This window comes from Aythya ferina, assembly GCF_964211825.1.
Source record: "Aythya ferina genome assembly, chromosome: 21".
Taxonomy (NCBI): Eukaryota; Metazoa; Chordata; class Aves; order Anseriformes; family Anatidae; genus Aythya; species Aythya ferina.
The window spans coordinates 2,862,459-2,881,574 of NC_140319.1; the positions used below are offsets into that span (position 1 = coordinate 2,862,459).

The 19,116-nt window shown below is 39.2% G+C and overlaps 1 protein-coding gene across 3 annotated transcripts; it reads right to left on the reverse strand.

Moving 5' to 3' along the window:
* Window positions 1–2,257: 2,257 nt before the first annotated feature.
* Window positions 2,258–18,527, reverse strand: PDPN (podoplanin). 3 transcript variants are annotated; one of them, XM_084495198.1, is made up of 6 exons: window positions 18,077–18,527; window positions 5,913–5,998; window positions 5,171–5,303; window positions 4,696–4,734; window positions 4,072–4,183; window positions 2,258–3,396 (listed from the first exon to the last, which is right to left on the reverse strand). In XM_084495198.1, exons 1-6 carry the CDS (start codon window positions 18,144–18,146, stop codon window positions 3,390–3,392), a joined length of 447 nt encoding a protein of 148 aa, XP_084351324.1. In that variant the 5' UTR covers window positions 18,147–18,527; the 3' UTR covers window positions 2,258–3,389. The 3 variants fall into 3 exon arrangements, with proteins under 3 accessions (XP_084351324.1, XP_084351325.1, XP_084351326.1); XM_084495199.1 differs by having other exon boundaries at window positions 4,082–4,183; window positions 18,077–18,443; XM_084495200.1 differs by having other exon boundaries at window positions 4,078–4,183; window positions 18,077–18,443.
* Window positions 18,528–19,116: the final 589 nt, after the last annotated feature.

A 19,116-nucleotide genomic window follows, 5' to 3' on the forward strand; every position in this document is an offset into this window, starting at 1 on the left:
CAGATGTTTTTTGTTCTTACAGTAAAAACAAGCCTTATGATGAATCATTGTCCTGACACCTAGAATTATAAATATTCATGCATCACATCATTACTTTCACAGTATACTACCCCTGTACATCTTTCTCACAGACACAAATATAAGGGGACAACTATGTTTATGATACTTTTTGGTGACATCTGGCATTTTCAGAGGAAGCCTGGTGCCTGCTTGTCTGTTAGGGAGAGCCACATTCATGACTCAAAGCCAAGCTGTGAAAGGGAACATTACTGTTACTAACAATAAAGGAATGAACATGATCAGGAATCAGGATTTTAAGTTAACAACAAGTGTTGATATATTGAATGTCATTCCTGGTGAATAAAAAATCTAACCTGGCCAGCTGGTCAAAGTATAGAGCTGATGTTTCCTGATGTGCTCACATTCATAGGAAGTCTCCTGACCTTGCGCCCTGATTCTCCAAGCACGTATACTGATCGTTCATTTCAGCTTATGGAGGTATTTGCCCTAGGACAATGTGCTGTTTGACTTCTCCCAAAGCAGAAAAGATCCCATCTTCCACATATATTCCACCAAAACAAACAAACAAAAAAATAACCACCAAACAGGTAGCTTGTGTTAAACCTACTGTTGAATTTCTAAACTAGTAATGGAAAGCTAAATAATCCAGGTCAGTGAAAGCTCAGCCCCAGCTCACTGCTGTACTTTACATAGGAATGTAGACCTCTGCAATGATTTTTTTATTTTATTTTTTTTAGTTTATATTTCTAGAATACTTGTATCATGAAGTTACAAAAGGGAATTAAATTACGAATTCTTCAATAGCATATAAATACGTAACAAAGCTTTTCACAAAGTCATTGTTTCTTGAAGCCTGATTGAGGCAGGATAGAATGTTCTACACTGGAGATTTCACAGCAGCAAGGCAGTGTGAATCATCATAGGATTAAATGTATCAGTGCAGCAGCAGTTGTTGTTTCCTCTTGTTGGCAGAATAAGGGAAATTTAGGTCTTCTGATTCTTCAGAGCCCCTGCTTTCTCTAGTCATATACTGAGTGTTCTGTACTCCAGCTGATAATCAGAAGGGAATTTGTGTCTTTATGTTTTTACTGCTTCAGATCCATTACAGCACAATATATTTAATACTAAGCCTCCAGCGCTGGAAGCCCCCCAGATTATATTTCAGTGGAGCATGGGCCGTCTGTTTAGGGATTGGTGTCACCTAAGATTAATAAGACTTTACCTTGAATGAAAGGGCAGTTATCCTAGTACTGTGGACAGATTCTGGATGCATATGGTTTGGTATTTGAGGTTTCACTGCATAGGATTAGTACGTAAATGCAAAGACATGACAGATTCCTTAATGTACATGTAAGTTGCATCCTTGTGTGGGTACATATGTATTCAACACATGATAATCTCCACCATGTTTCATCAGAGCAGTCTTTCAAAGCAAGTTAAGGTGTACTTCCATTTCATTATAAATTGCCTGTCTGGATAGTGCTTGAGACATGATGGGAATAATTTATTCAAGGGGCAAGTCATTCCTGTGGAGAACTTTACATCAGAATCTTCCTTGATAAGGAAGAGAATGACTGTTTCAGGTGAGTTACTATCAGGAGTAAGGTGAGCACTTTGAAGATGATTGTATTTACTGACAGCAAGCTACAAAACAAAATCTTGTATACAAATATGCTTGATTTCTGAGACTAAAGGAAAGTCTAAACTCAGACTACAGGGAAAAAAAAAAAAAGTGTTTTTTTTTAATAGATAGGACAGAAAAGCAGCCATATCTGGTAATCTAAGACTTTATATCTAGAGTGGAGTTCTTAGCATAGACCGGTCTGAAGATAAAGGTTACTAAAGCTTAACCTAACAAGATCCAAATGAAGGCTTTTCAGATGTATTCAAAGCTTATATTACTCAATAGAGATATTTACTAGTCTCTCGTCTTACTTTCTTCCTACTTCTTTTACGGTTTATAAACTCATCATCCCCACCACATGAGCTTAAGAACAGTGCTAAAAGACTCTAAATTATTTTTTCTCATGTTTAGCTTTGATACAGATTAAATGTTTCAGTTGTTATCAAAATGTCAAATTTGTCAGAATTGACAAGACAAATAGCAAAGCTATTGAGGAAATTAAAAAAATAAAGAACAACTACTCTAAAACATGACATAATTTGCATTGTATTTTCTTCCAAAGATCAGATTGATAGGAAAGTTCATGGCACAAGGAAGAAACAGAGAAACACATCTAGATAAATTGTTTAATACATATTGACCATATGGACTTTAATGATTTTTACACCAAACATTTAATGCCTTAGTTTAGAAAACACGATGCATTGCAGCCATTTGGCATGCAAAGCTTTTACTCTGAACTCTGTGTGTTCAGGTATTGCTGCACTTAATATGCCTTAGTGGAAAGCTGTAGAGTCCAAAAATGCTTTATACCTCACTAACATGCTCGGATCTAGTATCGGGCACACGTGATCAAGCAGGCTACCCTGCTGGAAAATGAGACAGTTATAAAGAAAACACATATACATTAATTCAAAAGCTTTTACACATCAGCTCTAAAGCGTGCTGAGTAACTGGTTAAAGTTGACCCATCAAAACTGGGTATTTTCCAAGCACCCTTTAATTCAGGATGTGTATTTCAATCCCTGTGTCTCTGCAACAAGAGGAGGACAAATTCTTGTCGCAGCAGTCAGATGCACAAGCTTTCAGTTGGTAGGTCAGTTCCAGCTGGACCTATCACACTTTGCCACACAATAACATAAGTATCAACAGCAAAAAATCGGTATCAATAGTGGAAAGATTTTAGCTTCCAGTACCTAATGTTTTCTGGATTTGTATATAATTGTTTCTCTCTGAAGCAATTCCTTCTTTTTGGTAAGAAATTTCAAATCTTGCCAAACTATATGTTCACTAGATGAACATGCCATAAGCACTTAACCAGCCAAAACACTTGACAGAAAAGATTCTGGATGTATTTTTTAAAGAAATGCATAAAATGTGATGTGAAACAGTCTTTGCCAGCAGCATTTAAAATCAAGCTAGCATACATTACCTGCAAATCATATTTCAGATGTAAATGTTGTTGCTGCTGGAGTTTTTTCCTACTGAATGATCTTTTTTCATTCTTCTAGTAAACTCCTGGTTAATAAAAATCCTATGCAAATGTTCCATTTTCTGTAGTCTGTAGAAAATAGTCTTTGGGAGAGTTGTGTGGGATCCCCATAGATCTGGAATTCTTCAACCATATTTTCCATGGATCATCTTCTCACACCAATACAGGAATAGTCTTCAGTTCTTATAAAGTAAGAAGCACTTGCTATGTATTTACTGGCATAGAATGGCTTGGTTGCTTTTTCAACTATTTTCAGGGCCTGTAAAGAAAAAGAAAGAAAAAAAAAAAAGGATGACATTTTATTGTTTTTCATGAAGTTACCCAAATGTTAGGTATGTGATCTGTTTTCCTCCCCTTGCCTGTCTTTCCCGTCACCTCTGTATTTCTCCTCCCAGTTCGTAATTTATTTTCTCCTATCCCTATTACTGGAAGTACTCGTTTACTGCCCACTGACTAATGCCAAGTGAACAGTATTTGTTAAATGCAATGTGAGTTTTTTGTTTGGTTTGTTTTTTAACTACTCTAAAATTTGTAAAGCATTTTTGATTGAGTGGCAGCAATTAATCTTATTGGTACTAGCTTCCATAAATATCCAGATTTTTAAGACAAAGATCATTTGTCAGTGTTCACATGTTGTCCAGCACTTCTAGAACTTGGTCCTTCAATTCTTTATAGTGACCTTCATGTATGTGTGGTGTAAGCCAACCCCAAACTGCTACACCTGGCGAGGCATTATGAGAGCATGCATGCAATGTATGACAGATCTTTCTGAAGCACCTCAGAGGGGACTTAAAGCACTCACAGCATGTTGGCAGCTCTTACGGAACAGGTTACTTTTCACAAACTGGAAGTATTAGAAAGTTCAGAAGCTATTCCTGTGACCTTGCTCAGAAGATTCTGCTTATTTGAAAAGCCTGATTAACGAGTTACTTACGAGTACCTGCCTGACATCTTCCTTACAACAGCGATTATGATTCCTGCAAGGATTCCAACACCTACTATGATTCCAATAATTATTCCAACAAGTGCAATTGTTTCCAGACCACCTACGAGAAGAAATTGGGTATGTTAACTGGTTTCTCATGGAGACCATTGATAACAGAGGCTAGAGATAGAACTGACACTTTTCTGCTGCATCCCATTCCTTAGTGTAGGTTTTCTTGTTTCTTTTGAACTCTCCGGTAGATTTGGTAAGTTCAGCAGTTATTATTATTATTATTTTTTTGCAGCATTTGTGCTAGATTGAAAATGTGCTGGCTGAAGTCACTGAGATGGTCTATTCTGTGCACTGAGACCTGCAAAGCCATTTATACAGTGATTCATAGCCTGTGTAGACTATAAGCCTGCAAATGTGCCTTTAGGCTGCAGGGCTCCACACTGATGTGATGAAAAGAGACAATGATCACGTGAACAGGAGGAGGCAGACCGGGGGGTGTACCATGGCTCCCCCCGACATTATTTTTAAGAATAGCATGGGCATAGCTAAAGCCTTCAAAAAGGGTATGAGCTGACAATTGAGCTCTCCCTTATATTTATAATCAATGATTTTGTTTAATACCTTTCTCAGTTTTCTCTGGTTGCTCCCCACCCAGTCCACCTGTAAAGTCAGAAAGAGAATAATTACTTAGGTGCTTTATACCAAGTTCCGCATCCCACTTTACAATGACATATCCAAGGAAAACTTCTAACAGCTGTGTCATAACGGTATGAGAGCTGTGTAATAGGTTGCTCTTTTGTTGGGATAGAGACTGAGCAAATGAAAAGCTCCTTGAAGTAACAGAAATATAAACTAAAATCTAAGGGAATGGTTATATCTAATATACACTAGTGGATTTAAGTTAGATTAGATTATGTCATTTTGGCATGGAAACTTGTACAAAATCTGTTTAGTACAGTTCTTTAATTCTGGAATTGAATTTGCATTTGAGAATAGCTTAAACTTGGTATTTGAATTTTCCAGATATACATGTATGTTTAGTAGAGGATATAAGACTGCAATGTATTAAAATGGAAAATGAAATATATTTTTTTACCATCAACACTTTCAGTGTTAAGTTCATTGTCTGTAGAATTGTCACTGTCTTCAGGCAGGGCAGATGCACTTTCTGTGGTCATTAGTTGTCCAAACTCCAAGAGATTTGTTACACTGTGTAGACTTGTGGGCAGCTAAAAGAGTTGGGGGAAAAACAGGAAGAAAACCACAGTATGTTCAGTGTCAGTATGCATTGAAATGTCTTGATCTGCCAAGTGCCCTGAACATGAATTTCTAGCTATCGTCTGTCATCTTTGTGTCCCTTATGAAGAGTGACAAAACCCAAAGCAAGCTAAGTTGTCTTTTCTGACAGAGACTTTATAGATCAGATGAATTCTCAACAGGACTATAAAAGTGCAGAAGAAGACTGCAGAAGGTTGCAGACCTGCCTCTTCTTTTTGATTTTGTGGTTTTGTGTGTGTTTTTTTTTTTTGTTTCTCTGATTGTTTGTCAGTTTGGTTTCACAGGAGCTAACAGAGAGATAGGGAGTTAGAAGAGGCAAATGGCAATAAAGAAGCAGGTTATGAACGCTTTCTGCAGCACACGTGAACTGCCAAAAATGTTTTCAGCTTTGTCGCCTTCAACCTACTTGCTTGCAAAGCAAAAGCATCAGCATATGGTCTTTTTCATTTTATAACTCAGAGTTTTTCTCTATAATTTATGATTGTTTGAAATCTAAGCAATGAGTCAAAACTGTGAAATCAGGGTAATGGAAAGCAACCTTTATTTAGGCTGATACTCACCAGGGTTGGTGATTCTTCAAACTCTGTGTCATTTCTGTCTTTGAAATCAATTGTTGCACTTTCTTCTCCTTCTAGAATTGCACTTGCTAAATGAAATTTTAGAAAATAAGTTAGGATTTTACTTGATAGTTGCATGTTCTGGCTACTTTGACATCTAAATTATTTTAAACATGATATACATGTATATAGGTAGCACTCTATCTGCCTACCTTTGCGCTTGGGCTTGCACAATTATTTGGACTAACTTTCTGGCTTTGTCTATATTCTTACACAAAGCTGTAGGACAGAACTTAAGCATGTATCATTTATAGTGTTTCTGTGTTGTGCCAGGATTGAACACTAAACACTTTTTCCAAGGGAAATTTTTCTTCAATAGAAGTTATCCCCTCCATACAGGTGAATGCAACTGCTCCATACTTCAGGTATTAGCATATGCATCCTGATGAATTACTTTAAGCATCTTTGCTTTTCTAAAGTAGTAAGAGCTTTCTCCCATCTTTCAGCATAGTCCCAGCCACCTTTATTTTTTAGTACTACCATTAATGTTTATGGGTATAGCTGTAGTTTAAAAAATATTACTACACGTGAGAGGTTTTTTAATGTTGCAAACCATATCTGCTGTGACTCTAATTGTGTGTTTTTGGTTGTTGTTGTGTTTGTTTGTTTGTTTGTTTGTTTTTAAGTCTCATTTTTTATTCTAGACCTATATGTCATCTGTACTCTTTGGTAGAACAAACACTTAATTTTGACCTAAACCGTTTCTCACAAATATGGCAAAATATCATCAATAGGGAAAATGAGACATAACAAGGTAGAACACAAAAAATATGTGTACATGAAGATAACTGGCAGTTATCAAGAAAATGTTGGAAGTACACAAATCACTTGACTAAGTTGCATGCTGACTCACAAAACCATGACCATGCACATTATGATGTTAGTGTAGCGTGATGTTTATTGGGAGTTTTTAATTCACCATGACTGTAAAACTAGGAGGTGAAGCTGCTTGTTTTTCTGTTGCCTGGGGCATGAGACTTCTGCTAATTCCAGATACCAGTGTTTAAATTTAAGCAAAGAGCTAATAATAGATAGACATTCTCCTGAGCAAAAACATCAGGCATAAAAACCTAACGCTTCTGGGTAGTTATTTCCTGGATTCAAATTTTGCACCAAACTTTTATTTCAACAACTGGGGCAAAAGTCCAAACTCATTTTATCAACCCAGTTTATCAGTTCACACTTTTTCAACATAATACTGATCTACTGTAAGGAAATATTGCAAGGGTAGCTAAAGGTTATGTGAACGAGAGCCGTGTTCATTCCCTTCAAGCAGCAGAGAGATTTGCAGGGAGAGATGTTGGAGAAAACCCTGGATACTCACCCATCATTTACCTGTGGTGTACATAAGGTAGCCACTGTCAGCTGCAAATAGGTTAATTATGAATAAAATATCTAATCCTTTTTTTGTTTTGCAAGGTAGTTCATACCATAGCATTTTTGCTGTTGAATAGAATTGGTTGTTACAGTACTCGTCATACCTCTGTGTTTGGAAAAGTCAGTAGTGCTAGAGAGTCGTCTCAGGGAGGGGAATGACAATATTCACAAGTTATTTAATAAGAGGATTTTACTGTGCAATTTTATTATTAGAAATCTTATGAGAAAAAATCATGAGCTGCCTATTGTTTAATTATGCACTAAGCACTGTTTCTACTATTTTCTCCTATTTAGTGACCTGAAAACATCCTCACCTCTTCTGCATTTGAATGTAGACTATTACTGACTAATTAGACCAGTTCTGAGTAGTTAGACTATTCCTGTTTCTTATAAAAGTCTTTAATATTTATATCTCTAAATGCATTACACTTATGCTGTATTTTATTTAGAGGCAACTAAGCAGAATTTTTGTTCTGTGGCTGAAAAATTGGAAAGAATGGGCATTTTACCGTGTCAAAATGAGAAAAAGTTAAAGTCAATTTCTATCAGCTGTACATATGTACAGGCTGGGAGAGGAATGGTTGGAAAGCTGCCAGGCAGAGAAGGACCTGGGAGTGATGGTGGACAGTCGGCTGAATATGAGCCAGCAGTGTGCTCAGGTGGCCAAGAAGGCCAACGGCATCCTGGCTTGTATCAGGAACAGCGTGACCAGCAGGGCTAGGGAGGTGATCGTCCCCCTGTACTCAGCTCTGGTGAGGCCGCACCTCGAGTACTGTGTTCAGTTTTGGGCCCCTCGCTACAAGAAGGACATCGAGGTGCTTGAGCGGGTGCAGAGAAGGGCGACGAAGCTGGTGAGGGGCCTGGAGAACAAGTCCTACGAGGAGCGGCTGAGGGAGCTGGGCTTGTTCAGCCTGGAGAAGAGGAGGCTCAGGGGCGACCTTATCGCTCTCTATGGGTACCTCAAGGGAGGCTGTAGCGAGGTGGGGGTTGGCCTGTTCTCCCACGTGCCTGGTGACAGGACGAGGGGGAATGGGCTTAAGTTGAGCCAGGGGAGTTTTAGGTTAGATGTTAGGAAGAACTTCTTTACAGAAAGGGTTGTGAGGCATTGGAACAGGCTGCCCAGGGAAGTGGTGGAGTCACCATCCCTGGAAGTCTTCAAAAGACGCTTAGATGTAGAGCTTAGGGATATGGTTTAGTGGAGGGCTGTTAGCGTTAGGTTGGAGGTTGGACTCGATGACCTTGAGGTCTCTTCCAACCTAGAAAATTCTGTGATAATCACTTGGGAATTATTTTTCTTTTGCTTGAGTTCCATTTAATCTTTATTCAATTTCCAAATGCCTTCTTTAAATGTAAAATGTTTCCTTTTTAAAGGAAACATTTCATGCAGAAGATGAGTGACCTGACATTAAAATAAATAAGTAAATACAATCTCCATTTCCATTTGCCACTGAATTCTATTGGAAACTTGCAAATATTTTCCTCGTTCCCAAAACTAGTATTTAAACCAAATTATTTTGTCATCCATCTCTAGCGATACAAGAGCTTTGTCCCTTCCCCAAAATACTAAACACTGATCTAAACTTAGATTTCTAAATCCGTATTTACTTAAGTAATAAGAACGTTATATTTTGTATCTTTATTTATAAACCTGAATACAGATACACTTTCTATTTAAGAGCCAAAAGAAGGATGTGAAAATAGTACTTTAGGCACTAACAGATGAAGAAAGTGTATTCATGTTATGCCAACATGAAGCCTAATATAGCTGGCTAAATAAGCCAGCCAGACTCCAAGAAATGCCCTTATAATTCATGGAACTACAAGAACAGGACAGGGTCTTCATTATACTGTAAAAATAATGCTTTCATCGTTTTTGATCACAAGCATAAAGAAAGGGGCTTTACTTCCAGGCGTGTTCATTAGCCATCTAAAATATCAGGCCATTTTAAGGTATGGCACTACTCGATAATCCTCAGGCTTGGTTTATACAGTAAAGCCTTTAAGTTAGAATATTGGGATTATGGTATGTACATGTTAAATGTAAAAAAAAAGAAATTGCAGTAAGGCTAAACAACATGAATTGTATGCATCAGGTAAGTTTGTGATCCCAGGCAGAACTGAAAAAATCATTTATTCACTAGTGACAAAATAAGCACAGATGGAGAAAACCAATTACCAGAGAAAAACCCCAGATGGAAAGTGAAATAAGTTTAGTGTGTTAAAAACAAGCAGCTCACTCAGGGAAGCTAATTATACCCTTGGCAAGGCAGTAGCTCTCAGCCCTGAAGAATTACCTGACAGTGAAGGCAGGAAAGGAAACGGTGTCATAGAGCAAAGGTGCAGAGAACTAGTGAACATCACAAAATATCAGGAAAATAATTATTCTTTGTGTGGTGAAGCTATCGAAGGTTCTTGGCGACCAACAGCGTGTAGGAAATCTATTTCAGCACATTTCCCTCAGGATACAGTCACTGACGAAAGGTAATGGCCCAGATTGATCTGACCTAATTTTAGGTTCTTATGAATTTGCTTAAATAAGGTCTGTGTTTGCCCTTCTCTTACAGTCCATAAAGAAAGGTAAATACTTCCAGAGGGTGATTCAGCTCTCCTGAGATTTGGGGCATACTCTGGAAGTTCTTCTCTTAACTGTACAGGGAAACTAGAATATTAAGGGAAACTTCCATATTAACTTGCTAACACTCACAGATTGACCTGATTTCTACCAATATGTGGGTCTTGTTCCAGCCCTGCCCACTCTGAATAATACTGCCTTAAAGGTGAGGTCCTGTGTTTGCTGGAGAGTGGTCCCTGCATTGTATTTCCAGGTTTATTTTCTGGACAGATGTGGTCTAAATGGTGGTGTGTAGTTAAACACTCCGCTGAGCTGCCATCAGAAGGCTGGGAGCTGATTTGTAATCACTGGATTGCATTTGTAGGAAGGGACAGCAGGTACCGGACAGCTCTGTCAGAGAAAGCTGCAGTAAGCTCAAGGCCAGGCAAATACTTGCAAACTGAAGCTAGATAAACTGAAAGCAGTGTTGATTTGTTTCGAACTTTGCGGATTCTAAGATGCTATAGCATATTGAAAGGGAGGTGATGGACTCTGGCACCTTACATGAAAGAGTAAAAGCAGTGAAAAGGGCTAGCTTTCTCAGATGCCTTTGCAAGAACAAGCCAACATTGGTTGCTTGACTGTAACAAGCAGCTCTTTGATTTCAAATCAATACAGTGTGTGGAGGGAGAATTAAGGGGATGGCGAAAACAGCACTGGGAAAAGGCATCTGGATTTAACTTCAAGCTTTCCAAGTTTTAAAGTTTTTTTAAAAATATTTAAATGAAATTTGAGAGAATCTACTAGATATGAAACTTCTTTCCCTCTACCCAGGACAAGGCATATATACCAAGAGAATGTCAACGTAAGTGTCTGTGCTTCAGTCATTTGTTGGCTTCATCTGATGTGGGCCAAATGTAGCAAGAGCCATAGGGTTAAGTACTGCTTCTGCAAATGTTCTTATCAGTACCTTACAGGGGGCTGTAAATAAAAACATTGCCTCACAGGGCTGGGTTTGTCTGCAGACACTGCTGTGGCCTCTTCTGTTTGCAGCCATACGTTGCTGCGGATGGGAATTAATCATTGCATCTCTTTCTGCCCAAGTTCCAGCTGGGTGCATTTCAGTTCAAAGTCCCCAGCTGCTATCAGGCTGCAGCTTCTCACACTGGGAAAAAATCTGATGTCCTTAAAAGTTTAATACTGCTTTGAAAACGTTGTGCGGGTAAGCATCCCATGACCCACTTAGGGAAAGATGAGCTCACTACTCATTGTTATTCATAGAGCGACAGTTTACTAGAAAAACCTCTTAGGGTTGCTTTCAAATCACAGTGGTTGTGCTGGAAAGGAGAGTGAGTTGTAAAAATGTTGTCAGTTAGCATTTCTTTCAGGTATCTCCAAAAACAACAAAGATACTTTTGAAGAAGAAGAATGTTGGAGGATCTCCTTTCTTTCCCAGCAGTCTGAGTAAACCCAGATGCCAGTGAGCAAAGGCAGTTTTAAGCCAATATTTTAGCTTTGTCCTTGAGGTAGGAAGCCCTCAAAATAGACTGTTTCCAGCTCTGCAGTATGACAGAATTCTTACCAGTAGGTAAAAATTGCTAACTTTAAAGGGTTCCCTCTAGTAAGAGCTGAAAGAGTTTTTATTGTTCCTTTCACCTCTGCTCCTATTAAATACATATATATATGTTTTCAGTTATTCTAAGTTTAAAACTGTCAAACAATGGTTTTGATTTTAAAATCCAAGTTTATTTTTACCCATACCTTATCCATTATCTCACTACTGGAATCTTGTTCAGTTGTAGTTCAGTGGGAACTTCTGTTCCTGGTGGTGGGAGCTTAACAAAAATGTATAATTTCATAAGGTATCTTCCTTCTGAATACATAATTTCTGAGTGGTAGTATTGTAGTTTTCAAATACAGTTCTGTTTTCTGTTGTTTGGCTTCATCTTCATTTTAAATGTACTCCAAATACAGAAGTACCTACCTCCCAGACTTCAGCAATTTACTTTACTTCCCCACGTAGTTTTCTATTATTTTTCTTTCATTGTATTTCAGAGTTTGTTGTTGTTGGTTTGGTTAGTTTTAAAGCATATAGAAGAGCATATAGAAAATTTGAAAATTTGAGTTTTTGAAGAACAAAATATACTGGGTTCTCTTTATTTGCCTTCTGAGTTTTGAGCATCTGGACAGTTAAAATTTTCAGATTTTGCAAAGCAAAGGAGTTCCTCAATGTGAGATCTGCAATTCTAATTTGCAAGTGTGGCTCCTGCAAAATTCATTGCATCTGCAGTGTCCTCAGAACTTTGCACCTTCGGCCCATTTGGGGCCACAGCACTGATGTGTGTTTTTTTTTTTTTTTCCTGTTATTTTTTTCTGGAACTTGGATTAGTGTGTTATGCCCTTATAGAGAAATGTCCTGAAATATGTTTAAGTGCTTAGACTTTGTACTGTTCAGGAGAAAGTACACACTAACAAAATCCTGGAGTGCTTATTGCTGCTTCCCTATGCAAAGCTGGACAGGCTTTGCTTTTTGTAGGGGAGGAAGCTGGATGACAAAAATACTGTGAACTTAGGCAAGTGCCTGCCAGTTGAAAACTCATCTATGATACCCAAGAAAGGATTTAGTTAAACCTTATTTAGAGCATGATTGACTTTGTTCGTCTATTCTGTGTGGCTCATGATGACAACGTTTTGCTGAATTTTCAGAACCATTTCCTTTGGTCACCACACCCTGCTGCAGCTGGTTTCTATTGCTGCGACTGGGTTAGCCAGAGGAACTAAGCCAGAGTTTAAATCTACAGTGCAGAGTAGCAAGGAAACCCTCAGCTGTCTCTAAAGTAAATCACATCTCTGAATGCTGCCAAATATTGTACATCGTCCATACGTGGATACCCTCAGGAAGGCAAAACAAAAAATACATTTTAACCTGGGCAGATGTAAAGGAAAATCAGCTGCACTTCGTGTGCTTACTACACGTATGTGACCCACAACCAAAGTTATGAAACAAAGCCACAGGAGGAAAAGGTGGTAACTTACTAAGCTTTTTCTATTATGATAAAACTGCCCACAAAGCTGTGGTTAAGGAGAACAATATCTAACTCCATTATGGGATATTTCTTTCTAAGTTATTCGCGTAAAACTAAGTCTTCTAAGGCTTCTGGTTTTAATAACGTTGCTGTGTCACTCTGATTGTCCACTAAGTACGCTGACCTCAGAGTTGCTCTCTCTTGAACCTGTCTAAAAAGCCACTTTCTTAAGGATGATTTCTGCTGCCCTACAACCAACCACAAGGTTGCTCTGCAGCAGTCTTACAAGCAATTTTCTGTTTCCTGAGCAGTAAAGGTGTGACGGGGGCAACAAGACTGGAGGTATGAGATCAGGGTGAGTCTCTTTTGGATCATTCTGTGCACGGCACCTAAAACTGCAGCACTGCAGTACTGTGTATCATGGCAGGGCTGGAAGGGGAGGAGTGTTGGGGCTGGGACACTCCAAGGGACCTCAGGTTGACAAGGAGAAAAGTACAGAATTTCATGCAGCGGATCGACAAATTTTACTGGGTATGCCGCAGAAAGCAGACAGTCTGTGTCCAAATATAGTGGTCTATGAATACAGATGAAAGGAATTAAGAAATTACTTTGGATACAGTAATAAAAGAATCTTTTTCTCTGATTCACTTCCTGCCAAAAACTCTGAGGCTGTAGCTGTCCCCTCGTACAGCTGCCAGCTCGAGGAAGCTACTTCCTGCGGTGGTTTATCACAACCATCACGAAGGTTGCTAACCCCTTAGATCTGTCAGCGGAACTCTTTGTGTGATCATTTCCTAACTCATTTCTTTGAAATATGGATGCTAAACACTAGAACTGGAAACTGGTTGGCCTTTAATTTAGTTCACAATGGTTCTTGGCTAGTTGCTATGGATTGCCACACAGTGTAACATTGCCAGCAAGCAAGAGCCATTCAAGTATGTTTAGTCTGACATTCATCCTAACTAATAATACACAAGCTAATATTTGGATGGGTTTTATAGTCATAAAAACATTTTAATACGTATTTGGAATGAAGTATATCCCCTTTAGACATATAGCAGCAGCTCGTGTACTACTCAGGTCCTGCGAAGAAATTGCCTGCTTGCCCGAAATGAGGTGCACAGCTGAATTGTACCCTTGCAAAGGATTTTTGATACAATTTATGCTGGATGTTGTAGTCTCTAAAATCAACAAATACAATGGTGGACAAGCACAGGGCAATCATAAAGCAACAGGAGAACGTACGCAGCACCAGTTTGTTTCCTTTAAGTCTTTGGCCAGGCATCTGAGACAGTGAGTTGGAACTAAATCATAAATTTGTCTAATAATTTTTCTCATTTTTCTTTAAACTTCCCAGCGCCCCTGTATCCTAATTGTGTGTTTTGTTACCAAATAGCACGGAGCAAGCTGCGCGCCACCCAGCTAAAGGAGCTGTGCTGCTGCCTGAACTCGAGCTGAGGATGGGGTTTGTGTGCCCGCAGAGCAGTGGAGGCCGCCTGGAGGCTGCCTGCCTGCAGCATGGAGCCGGGATGCAGGGGCAGAGCAGGACCTGGCAGCATCTGGGTTCCATCCTGTAGTCCCTGACCGCACTCAGACAAAAAGCAAACAAACCAACACAACAAACAACTGAGACAGAGACTTTATGTTAGAGCTGGGCAAACAGTAGTTATGTCTGTGGTACGCATGTATGGTTTGCCTCAAATGACACAAGGAGGAAACACTGGGTGCTTCTGTCAGAGGCCACAGCCTGTACACTGTGGGCTAACCTTGCTTTACTATTTTTTGATTATCTGTTAATATGTTCTTTTATCTCTCTAGGTTGTCAGCTGCTTATATTTCTGTAGATGGTTTAGAAGTGCTAGATCTAGGGTAAATGCATGGTTTCAGTGGAAGCTATTGAATTACAGGAGCTGAGAATCCAGCCTCTGTTTCCCGTTTTTACTGTGCCACCTGAGTTAATGAAAGGCCCACTTGTGAGCTTTTAAATATGACCGTTTCCTTTCTGTACAAAATTACACAGATTCAAAAACTGAACTCCTAGGTTTTGAGAAATAGATGCACACGCATCCCTGCTTTTCCAATGAAAAAATTGCTCTCTGCTGATCTTTTTACCAAGACGCTGCAATGTGCACTCACTAATTTGCAGGCCCACTAACTGAGATTCGGTGAGATGTTTCTGTGGTAATTAAATCTTGGGTATCGGATATGTACAGCTAGATTCATATCCTGCTAACGTAGTGCTTGAGGCACATACAGAGGCACGCAGATGTGCGCTCATCCACGATGCAGCTGGATGCAGGGTGGAAGTCCTGCGTGCTCCATCGGGACAGAAGAGCTGGAGCAGGCAGTGCGGTGGGGCAGCAGGCCTAGGGGAAAGTCTCCTGGGGTATTTATGCAGCAGTGATTGTACATATGAAGAGTAGACGTTAAAGTCATGGTTTATTTGCTCCAATAACTGAAAATACCACAGGCACAAACCGAGCTTTTCATTCCCGTTTGCACTCACATGCGTTTTGGTTGTTCGCTTTACCTCTTACCTGCAATTATGGGATTTGTTTTTTCAGAAGAGCATAGAGGTGCCTAACTTCACTGTTTAGCTTTACTACTGAACTGGCAGTGGCAGTTGGGTAGATCAAGATATATTTGGAAAAACCTTTTCTTGCAATTTCTCAATCCTAGTTTTTGATTTTGAAACATTTAGAAAGCTTTGTAGACTTCTGTGGTTGACTGTAAACTTCAATTTCCTTTCTTACCATGTAAAAACCTTTTCATCTTGATTACCCTACCTGTCCATGTGCTAACCTTGAGACCAGACCAAATGTAAAGTAATATGACCTAGCATAGACCTGCTTTATTTCGAGGCTTGCATAAGGAGGCATTATTTAGTATTTGCCTGTGGTTAAGATCAGGCACACGTACAGTTGATGCAGCTCAAGTGACATGTGGAAACTTGTTAACAATCATCTTAATTTTTGTTCATGTTATGTGACAGCCCGTAGAGTAATCCTCTTATCCGCAATGATACTTGCACCATAGGAAAGGTTTCAAGGCAGGAAATGTGTTGCCTGTAAAACATTCATTGGAATACTTGTGCTTTTCATCATGTGATTAACGCTGTGCCCAGAAAGATTTTAGGCTAACTTCCATTTCATTTCTTTTGATCCTGTGTGCTAAGCTTTGCCTGAGGTTTTTATATGCTGAACAGGATCACAGAAAGACAAATGTGTATCTCCTAGTCATTCAAAAGGAAATGCTTCAGTTTAAAAATTCATCAGGTTGTGTAGGGCGCTCAGGGCTGTCCTTGGGTGGTAAGTATGACCAAATACTTGGCTGGTTCAGTTAGGATTTAAATCAGGAATGGATAATACAAAGTTAACGTGAATGCGTTTGTAAGTAGACAGTGAGGTAAGATTTGTTCTTAGGTTTTCTTTCTGTATTTCTGCTAATTTCTGTCATTAATTCTATTTGGAAGCTCACATATAAAGAAGGAAATGAATTAATTTTCTTCTTTTCCACATTGGTATTGTATTTTATCCTTCACAGCTTTGTTCTGTATTGATTTATGACCCAGTTAAAAGAGCTTTATCCTTTCTGTTGGAAACCAAGTTACTGACTTTGGGATCAGAAATTCCTGTTAAGATTTCCTAAGTTTGTGCTACTCTTAACAGAAATCTTCTGCTTAAAATGCTTTAACTTTTTTGGGTTGTGGGATTTCAACCTGATCATTGCTGGGCTCCTTAACTCAGAGTTGAGAGAAAATATCCTTAAAACCTCCCCAAAAGCCTTAAGATGGAAGATCTCTTTTCTTGGAGTTCTGCTATCCTAGAAACTGCTTACGATAATTCTGTAAAATGGTGGTTTCTTTTTGTCTCCTTGTTAATGGCTGTAAATTTGGGGATATGTAATACTGGTGCTTGCTAAGGACCAGCTAGCTGGGAGAAGGTGATTTGAGCCTTAAGTTTCTAGGACGGAGAAAAGCAGTATTGGGGATTTGACTAACGTTGATCAGTTTTAGATTTTCTGTGAAATTTTGGAGTGTAACTCCAACCTTTGAGACACAGAGAACAGCAGGAATGCCAATTAAGTCACAAGCCAACATCTACACATCCTGCATATCGATACAGCCGTTATCTCCAGCAGAAGGATACCGGTTGGCACCAGGCTAAAATCAGGCCATATCCCAAAATCCAAGTCAGAGAAGAGAATTTATGCTTTGGAAAACTAGTGGGTTGAGTTTCGGGTCGCTGTGTTCAGAGAACTGATACCTGGAGCAGGCAATGCCTGTGTCCTGCAGCAACACTTGTGTTTTCACCACTGCGGGCATGCTGTCTGCACAGGCGTCCCCTGGGCCCGTTGCCTGATGGCCAGCTCATTCAGACTGAGTCAAATGCTAACCAGACTGAACTTGAATGTGCTGTTCCTGGAATCAAGTACTGTTCGGGACAATTCTCATTACTGTCAGTAAATCACTCTTTGCTTTATCTTTAGTAAGACTTAAAATCTATTACATTTTAAGGTCTATTTGGTATTTTTCTTATAAAATACAAAAGAAATAGTTCACGAAATTAACTTTTCCTGGGTAGATATATAACATTTCTCAAATCTGTCTTAGGTAATAATTCTTCCTCTTTTAGCTTCCCTTGCTTAAGTATATTGCTTATGGCCAACGTACTACTAGCAGAATTCTTGATAAGGCTTTAGTTCCAAGCTGTGGTAATGCCTCTAAGCCCAGAAGTTAAACTCTTGAATGGAAAGATTTATAGATGACTTTCATAGCGGGCAGTTTCACCATCAAAATATCTGTTATAACTAAATTACTGCTTGCAGTCTTCTCTGCATATTTTATATGGTGAAACCGAAGACACTTCCAAGGGCTGCTGATGTAATGTTTTTGCTGGCTGCTTCCAAACTACTCCTTCCCTCGCACAGACGCACAGAAGTCTTTTCTAATAGAGCACAACTCTGACCATCTGAAAACTTTTGATGTGCCTCTTTCCTGCTACACCATAGTATACACTCAATGGTAGCGTAAGAATTAAAAGGAAGAGTTTTATAAACAGGAGAGAGCAATTGTATCGCCTATTAGTAAGCACACAAACTGTTAAATTAAAGGAAATCACTGGAAATAATTTTAAACAAAGTTTTTTTCTTACCTTCTTCAGCAAGTGCTATGAAAGGCACGCTCCCTAGAATGAAGATGAAGAATTGAACTTTAATAAACATCTTTCCTCGGCTTAGAGAAGAGCTTTCCACTTCTGAGACCAGATGGATTTAGATTCTGATAAGTTCTTTAGAGGCGGGTGAGAATTGAGAGTGCAAAAAGAAGTCACTGCAAAAACTACTTTGGTATTCCAAGTATTCCTTTAGCTGCTGTTGCTAAAGGGGGAAGGTTTTCCCAGATGATAACTATACAGCTAGAGCAAAGGATCTGAGTGGAGTCAGCATTTTTTTGTTTAGCCAAGGGGTGGGAGGGGAGCGTGCCTAAGGTGGTCTCAAAAAGAAGAGCCAGACCCGCCCTCTGCACTCTGTTTGGTCAGTACTAAAATTATGAACTCAGCCCAGGTTTAAAGTTACAGGAGCTGTCGTGGCTTTCAGAAGACTTTTATTTAGCAAAGGGGGGAAAGGGGACTTAGGCAGAGCGAGGTGTTCAGGGAGTTCCCTCCCTTCTGCAAACTCTCCTTAAAAATATTTAAGGGACAACGCTAAGTATATTTTTCCTGTTATTTCCAGCAGTGAATTGATGTTTTTTTTTTTTTTATTTCAAAGTGTGCCACTATGTTTATATAAGTAAGTTTGGTAATGAATGTGCTTTTAGAGATACTGAAATAGTTTTAGGACAGGGTGTTTAATTCTGTAGTAAATACTGACTGAATCTTTCTGCACGTCCAAGTCTCTTTCAGCTTGTGTCCTCAAGTGCCATGCTTGCTGTGCTCTAGCATTTATCTTTGCCCACAGGTTTCCAAGCCTGGAAGTTCGAATTTCACCCACGAGGGATAGAGGATTTCTCCTTTCCATGTGTAGCTATCAGTAGGACAGCTGAACAATTGCCTGTACAGTGCTGGTTACTCTTTTCTGGTAAACATTTTGTGCGTCAGCATCAAGATGCACATATGCAAGACTAGATGATCGCTCTACAAACATCTGTAACAGATACTGAACACTCTGCTCTTGTGTAGGCAACGACTGCAGCACA

Coding starts and splice junctions, on each gene's coding strand:
- PDPN (XM_084495198.1), bottom strand. CDS start 18,146: ATGTTTATTAAAGTTCAATTCTTCATCTTCATTCTAGGGAGCGTGCCT. Junction 5,999..18,076: donor CATAGCACTTGCTGAAGAAG/GTAAGAAAAAAA, acceptor AATTTCATTTAG/CAAGTGCAATTCTAGAAGGA. Junction 4,735..5,170: donor TAACACTGAAAGTGTTGATG/GTAAAAAAATAT, acceptor CTGACTTTACAG/GTGGACTGGGTGGGGAGCAA.